At 47.7% G+C, this 8,088-nt stretch overlaps 2 protein-coding genes across 2 annotated transcripts; one reads left to right on the top strand and one right to left on the bottom strand.

The window, feature by feature from the left end:
* Nucleotides 1–2,060: 2,060 nt before the first annotated feature.
* LOC120674750 lies at nt 2,061–4,648 on the bottom strand. Its single transcript, XM_039955882.1, has 5 exons — nt 4,250–4,648; nt 3,230–4,160; nt 2,585–3,113; nt 2,460–2,511; nt 2,061–2,114 (listed from the first exon to the last, which is right to left on the bottom strand). Exons 1-5 carry the CDS (start codon nt 4,646–4,648, stop codon nt 2,061–2,063), a joined length of 1,965 nt encoding a protein of 654 aa, XP_039811816.1.
* Nucleotides 4,649–7,182: 2,534 nt separating this feature from the next.
* LOC120676422 lies at nt 7,183–7,738 on the top strand. The gene has a single exon (XM_039957684.1). The coding sequence runs from the start codon at nt 7,316–7,318 to the stop codon at nt 7,433–7,435; it is 120 nt and encodes a 39-aa protein (XP_039813618.1). The 5' UTR covers nt 7,183–7,315; the 3' UTR covers nt 7,436–7,738.
* Nucleotides 7,739–8,088: the final 350 nt, after the last annotated feature.

Here is an 8,088-nt window from a genome sequence, read left to right on the forward strand (position 1 = left end):
CGAACTATCCGTTTTGTATTCGTATCCAATAAGATCCGCATTCGCATTCGCATTCGTATCCGAATTAAAATGTGGTAAAATATAACATTCGGATCCGATTTCATTTGTATCCGATCCGAATCCATCCTTACTCGAAGCACGGCGTACTTGGTCACCACTCACGTGCGCTGTGCCATGGGCCTTGACCGAATCGCTGGACGCGCTACGACACCAGCAGCAAGCGAAGCAGCCAATTAGTATAATCATAGCAATCAGGCAATCAGCGGGGGGGCCTGCGTGCCCACCGTGCGCCCATGGCCGACACGAGCACATGCGTGCGCTCCCCCTCCAACCCAAGTGGTTAGCTTGTTAGCGTCCTGATCCAGTGCCTCAGGCCGGGACCGCGCTCAGCCGATCGAGGCCGAAAGGGACAAGGCAGTGGCGAGTCATTAGCAGGGTGTGGCATCCATGGAGTCGTGGGCACACAGTGCCCCCTGTTTACCCAGCTGTCCGTAAGGTCGATGGCGACGCCTCTCCTCGTGCAGTCGTGCCCTCAAAACCAGTACGACGGAGACGCAATTTCATGGTTCGATGATATTTGGCTATATGTTGATCGAAACATGTTCATTTTTGAAAAAAAAATACTTGAATCCTCCTCAGAGAGAAGCTATTTGAAATAGGTCGAGATCGAGTAGCTAACTTTGTTACTAGTGGAATAAGAAAGAGGAATACAATACACTAGTTTCAGCGTATCACCTGCTTTTTTTCCCTTCATTAGCTCTCTTGCTATGGCTTCTTTTTTTTTTGGTGCGAAGTGGGAATGCCAAGCAGAAAAAGGACTTTTGGCAGTGATCTGGTAGACTGATACCGTAATCTGATCGTTCCATCCCAATCGAGCCTAGCTCGTACCAGCGAACCAGGCCACAAGTGGCCAGGTTTTAGCGCGCAAGAAGAGTACGGGCTGTTTGGCAGAGTTTTAAAATGGATTTTTTTAATTGGTATCATTACAATTTCTGGAGTTCGGCTATATGCCATTATAATTCGCCTAATCCGAAACATGCCATTACAATTCCAAGTTTCACTGAGCCACACCATTTTCTACGTATCCCTCGGCACAGGGCCCACCCGCAGGCGTACGCATACGGTAGGACGCCCATGGGTGGACGCATTTGCCCCTACGCTCGTGAGTAAAGACGCTGGCAGCCCTCATCCTCCTCTCGCCCGCTCTCACTCTCTCCCCTCTGCCTCTCCTCTTCCCCCCCCCCCCCCCGTGACGGCGGCGGAACCCTAACCCTAGCCCGCCGGCGCACTGAATCCATCCCCGCTGCCGCCTCCTCGCTCGTTCTCACCCTGTCTCTCTTCTCCCCCCCCCCGATAGCGGCGCAACCCTAAACCTAGGCCGTGAAGCGATAACGTCGAAGTGGACGGGCAGCCCGATGAAGTCCACAGGCTCGAGCGCGATGGCGAGCGGCAGGAGGGTGTGCCCATCTTGCCTGGTTCCTTTGGTGCGGATCCAGAGCCGTCAGAAGGACACATTTGGGCAGTGGTTCTTGAAGTGCCCGTTCAACATCAAGGTTTGGGTTCATGCAATTCTTGGTTGAACTGTCTCCTTCTTCTTCTGATTCTCCAATTCGATGCAGAGTGATCCCAGTACTTGTGGCTTTATCCGCTCTGAGGAAGAGTATGAGGGCTTGGAAGCACATCCACGGCGGTGCGAAGCTGCAGGTGGTGACTGGTGCGCCGAATGGAAGGATTTGAAGCAAGAATTGGCAGAGGTAAAGGAAAAGCTTGATAGATTTGGAGCTGCGGTTTGGAAGCAGAAGCCTGAACAAGAGTCTAGGAAGTTGCAGATTGTGCTTGAGTCATCAGTTGTAGTGCCTCTGTTAGTAGGCCTTGTAGGTGTTCTATTTGGTGTTGTTGTTGCTGAAATGTGGAAGTGAGATGCTCTGAAATGAATGAAATGCTGACTTGTTTGAATGCTATCATGTGTGTTTTGTGAGTTGCACTGGAATGTCTTGTTTGAATGCTAATGAATTGCTGAATTCAGAGTGAGATGCTTGTTTTGCTATTGACAGAAATGATCAGGTAACAGAAAGTGACACAGCAATATGACTGAAAGTGACATGGCAATATGACTGAAAGTGACACAGCAATATAACAGAAAATGACAGAAATTGAGACATAATTTAGCATCACATTAGCTAACAGAAATCTCACAGTTGTTCACAAACTATCAGACCATTACAAGGCCATACACAGGTTCACAGAATACCACAAAGAGTTGTTGAACACACAGGTTCATATTCTACAAGCCACAATGTTTGACAACACAGGTTGAACACACATGTTCATCAGTTTGGAAACATAAGCTTTTTGATGCTACTGAGAACAGTAGTGGGTGGGTTAGCTACGGCCTTCTTCTTCTTCTTTTTGATTGGCGTCTTCTTCTTCTTTGGGGTGCCTTTCTTCTCCTTCTGAACTTTCTTTTTCTTGGGTTGGGAGGGACCAGCTTCATCTGTTGGATGCTCTTTCCTACAATAGCAAGGTGAGATTAGATATTGTCAAGGTGAGATTACATAGATTGCAATTGTGGACAGAATGGTACCTTTTCTTGGACTTCTTCTTAGGTGCAGCTGTCTGACCATCTTCTCCAACCTCTGGCAGCTTGCAAGTTTTTTCAAAGTGACCAAAATCTCTACATCTCTTGCATCCAACCTTCTTTTTTGCAGCTCTTTTCTCCAAGAAATCTCTAATCCTTTGCACCTTGAGTCTTCCTGCTCCTCTACCCAGCAATGGTGGATAGACATTGAATCCAAGTTGCACTTGTGGCCACTGTGACCTATCTGGCAAATGCTCAATTATGTCCTCATAGGCTGCTTTGAACTTAGCCACAGAGTAGTATTCATGGACATAATCTTCAATCTTTAACACTCTATTGGACAGAATCCATGCCAAAGCATGTTTGCAGGGCTTACCTGTCACCTGCCACTCTCTACATGAGCATTTGTGGTTGTGGATGTCCACGGTGTGCCTTTTCTGATTGTTCCAGTCATCCAAGATGGTGACTTCTGCAATGTCAACATCACTAACTACTACTTTGACCACTTTGAGGTTGTTGCTATCAAGTTCAGGTCCTTCATCACATTGGGGAGTACCCCATCTTCCCACTGCCTAGCAAGCACCTTTCTTGTGTACCTCTTCTCCATTATAAGCTCTCTGATTCTGTCAACTAACTCATGCACTAGCAAACCTTTGAACTTCTTTATCTGAGCATTGAAGCTCTCTAAGACATTATTTGTCAAGAAATCACACTTTGAGCTTTCGGAGAAGGCACATCTGTACCAGATCCTACTATGGTGGTGATCTAGGTAATCTATTGTGTTAGGATCAAACTCAAATATCTTCTTCATGTGCCATTCAAATATGCCTTTTGTGTAGCTTCTAGCTGCAGGGTACAAATGATCAGTGATCACCTCACCAGAAAAGTGCTTCATGAAGTTCTGATAGAGATGCCTCATGCATTCTCTATTCTCAGCTTGTGGGAACACAGCACCCACTGCTGTCTCTAGTCCTTTACATGCATCTGTGCATATGACCAAGTTTGGAACATCTCCAATGACTTTGCACAGATGCTCCATAAACCACTTCCAATTGTCTTCTGTTTCTGAGTCAAAGATTGCATAGGCTATGTGATAGAGCCAATTGTGTCCATCTACACCTGTTGCTGAAGCTAACTGGCCTCTGTACTTGCCATTTAAACTGGATGCATCTACACCAACAAAAGATCTGCACCCAGCTTTGAATCCATCTATACAAGGCCTAAGAGCTACAAAAATCCTCATGAACCTGTGTTTCTCACCAATCTTGTCTAGCTCTATCTGTACTAAGCTACCAGGTGAGACTTTTTCAATATGAGCAGCCCAATTGAACAAAAGCTGAAAACTTTCCTCATATTTACCATGGATCTGCTCCAATGCTACTTTCATACCTGACCAGGCCTTGGAGTATTTCAACTTGATGCCATAGTCAATCTCCAACTTCTCCTTGCAGTCAGATGCACCTTTGGTTTGATTCTTCTTCAGCCAGTCTGCCAACCTGTCTGCACACCAACCTTGAGTTGCCATCTTGCCTTCTCTAAGTTTTGTTGTAGCACAGTTGTGTTCATCGACTAGTGTTTTGATCTACAAAAATATAGCAATGGGTTACATTCTGAATGGAGCATTGCATAAAGACGGAAAACAACTGAAATAAACATTATTGACATAATTACCTCTATTGTCTTGTCATCCCAAATCCTAGAAGCATGTATACGCCAAGGACACCCCTCTCCTTTGCACTGGGCAATGAACCTTGTCTTGTCAGTTTTGAGCTTAGCAAACTCAAAGCCTTTCTTCACTGCAAAATGTCTAATTGCCTTCCTGAATGTAATAGTATCAGGATATTGCGCTCCCTTGATGATCTTGGGGTTCTCTGGATCATGAATCACATGCACCTCCAGTGGATCTGCATCATCAACCTCTGCCTCAAGAGAAAAGCCTCCTTCAGCAGCAGCATTGTTAGACCCACAACCACCAGCAGCATTGTTAGCACCACCAGCAGCACCACCACCATTATTGTTAGCAGGACCAGCATTGTTAGTGTTTTGAGTGTCAGGTACTGGCATGTACATTCCCTCATCGTCAAAACCCACATACTCCTCCTCATTATCAAATATGTCTGGCTATCTGTCTGGAGGATACTCTGTTCCTCCATTTAGGTCAGCATCACTAGGGATAGGCTGCTCAGCATCAGGAGGGATAAGTATATCAGCATCAGGAGTGATAGGTTGCTCATGATGGGGACTGTCATGCCAAATTGGTTTTTGACTATTAGGTGGAATGAATTCAAGGGGCTCTAGGTCAGCAAACTCATCAGCATCTGCAATTTCTTTGTCAAATATGCCTACAACAACTTCGCATTGCATCTGCTCCTTATACATCTCAAACAAATCCTCCATCTGAAGGTCATTCACTAGTCTGACGTCTTCACACATCCTTTTGTCAAAGATCCACAAACAGGGACTCTGGAGGGGGGACCATTTCAACTCATTGCTCAAGCTCTGCATCATCAAGTCAAATGAGAACGATCCTACCTCGACATCCCACTTAATCACCCTACCCTTCGTGTATGATTTCCTACCATTACTGTCTGTTGTACAGAACCCTTCGACATTAATCTCCAACGAGAATAAACGAACCCTACCAGCAAACATCAAGAGCCGATGAAAAACGATACTAGGTTCAACGCAACGAGAATGCCTATTGCGTCAGTGCAACTTAGCGGAGCTGTAAAAGCAGATCAAGGATGCAGATCCATACCTTTCCTCACTGTGCTCCGACTCTGCGGGATACGCCATTCTGGTCAGTGGATCAGCATCAGACCTCCAGCCCCAGATCTAGAGGCGGCAGCGGGGATGGATTCAGTGCTCCGGCGGCTAGGGTTAGGGTTCCGCCACCGTCGCCGGGGGGGGGAAGACGAGAGGCCGAGGGGAGAGAGTGAGAGCGGGCGAGAGGAGGGAGAGGGCTGCCAACGTCTTTACTCGCGAGCAGAGCGGCAAATGCGTCCACCCATGGGCGTCCTACTGTATGCGTACGCCTGCGGGTGGGCCCTGTGCCGAGGGATACATAGAAAATGGTGTGGCTCGGTGAAACTTGGAATTGTAATGGCATGTTTCGGATTAGGCGAATTGTAATGGCATATAGCTGAACTCCAGAAATTGTAATGACACCAATCAAAAAAACCCTTTTTAAAATCGTCTCTCCAGCCGGAGCCCTGCTAAACGGATTATTTTGGAGCAGCTCCAAGCAAGGAGCCGCACCTGGAGCCCCTTTCGGCTTCCACTGGAGAGGTGGAGCCATGAAATTTGGCTCCAAGCGGCTCCGTGAGTAGACACTAATACTAGAAGTTGTTTTACCAAACATTTTTCAAAACGGCTCCAACTCCACCAGAGAGCCGCTCAACTAGAGGAGCCAGAGCCCTGCCAAACAGGCCCTATGGTTGGTTGTAGCACGTTCCAGCCAAGCTGCAGGGAGCGGGTGATTGGTGCATGCATATCTAATTACAATAGGCAAATTTTACGGATATTACGGATGTAAATGGATCGAACACAGACGTATATTATGGATATCGTATTTGTTTTTATATTTTTGTTTAAATATGGATAGTGTTACTTTTTTGCTAGATAAGATTATAATGGATATAGATATCATAAATATGTAACTTTTAGTATCCGGATACGGATCAGTTACGGATACCGGAATCAAATACGAACGAATAAAAGCGCTTCCAAACTAGATCAAATTTGAATACGGTCAGAAAATATCTATATTATTTATATACCTAGAGCCAGACCACGTAGAAACGTTCGATTTTTTCGCTTCCCGCGAGCTTGGTTGGGGAGCGCTAGTTGCATCTCGCCCCTTGCCCAAAGGCTGATTCCGGACATCCAAGCACCGGCACATAGGGGTGGTAAAGAGCCCAAGATTTTGAACTACAAAATCTAAGAGCCGGGTTCTAAAAGGGCCGGACTCTAATCTTATACAATTTTAAATGAAATAATTTAAGAGCTTTGTTGGACTGTAAAGAGGTCATTAGAATCATGACCCATTACCACCCCTACCGACACCTTGCATCCGACGGGCCTGGGCAGGCGGCTGATTCCGCACATCCAAACACCGCCATCTTCGCATCCGGCGGGCCTGGGCAGGCTGATTCACCCTACCAATCACGCCCTTATGACTCAGCAATCACAGTTCAAAGCTGCATGAAGCAAGTCAAGCAACCCCTCATCATGGATCAGTACAGAAAAATCCATCCAGCGGCGCGCGCACGCACGGGGGCGCCCGCGGTAGTCAGGCGCACGCACGGGCGTGGCAGCGACGCCGCAGCGCACGCCCCCCGCGTTTCCCCCGAGTTGCCCGACACATTTTCCGTGTCCAAACAGTGGCGGAGCCCACGCTCCGACACTGCTGGGCTCGCCGCGCACGACGGCCAAACCACCCCCTTGGAGCCGGGGGACAGCCGGAATCTCGCCACGCTGGCCGTCTCACTGGCGCCCAACCCCGCCTGCCTGCCGTTGCACGCCCCCCATGTGGCCCGCTTGCATTATTGCGAGTCTTCTTCCTTCTTCTCCCTCCTCCACCGCTAGCAGCTAGCCCTCTTGATGAGTTCTTGCTATATATACGGCTGCCATCATCCACTTCTACTTGAGCCAACAAGACAGAGCTTAGTATTATCCTGATTCCTAGTCTATTCCTAGATCCGTGCTCCAGCCGAAAACACACGCAGCCAGTGCAAGATGAAGCTTGTCGGAGGCCAGAGGAGGCAGAGGGGCTTCGGCAAGACCCTCAAGGAGCAGAGGGCCAGGCTCTACATCATCCAGCGCTGCGTCGTCATGCTCCTGCGCTGGAACGACTGATCCGGTCCAATCCACTGCCGGACGCCGGATCGATCGGGTGCCGAAGTTTTGGGGGTCCTGGGTCTGTCTCCTTGCTGGTGCCAGAATGGTCGCCGGCTGCTGTACATAGAGGGCCAGCTAGGGACAACATAGCGTAGTACAGATTAGAGGTGATAGCAGTAGGATTCACTCTGTTACGGTGTTCATCCATCTGTGTCTCTCTCCCTGATAACTAGTGTGCCAATGTACAATCGCATCAGTGTGGAATGCAAAATCAATGAACAGAGAACAAGCAATGGGTCGATCACAATGCATATGCCTTCATAGATTACTCGCACTTCGCTTTATCTTTCGAGTTTTTTGCATTGTTTGCGTGACTGTGCGCGCGCTCGCAGATGGATGGATTCTGCAAATTTAGTTTGGCTTTGAGCTCTGTTTCTTTTCCTTCTTCGTTGCCAGAGAAGAGCATCAGATGAAATCTCCGGCTCTCCGCTATGGTGTATATACCTGCTCCTACTGACAGCAAAGAACTAATTTCATGTCTTGAAAATGCAAAACTTGAGAGCCGGAGATTCTGAGGTCTTATTATGGACTTCCAGTTACCTGCATCCAAAGAAATGGGCATGAAGATTTCCAAAGAAACAACACCACAACAACTCTTTTCCATCTTTCGG

This window comes from Panicum virgatum, chromosome 5N (genome assembly GCF_016808335.1).
Source record: "Panicum virgatum strain AP13 chromosome 5N, P.virgatum_v5, whole genome shotgun sequence".
NCBI lineage: Eukaryota > Viridiplantae > Streptophyta > Magnoliopsida > Poales > Poaceae > Panicum > Panicum virgatum.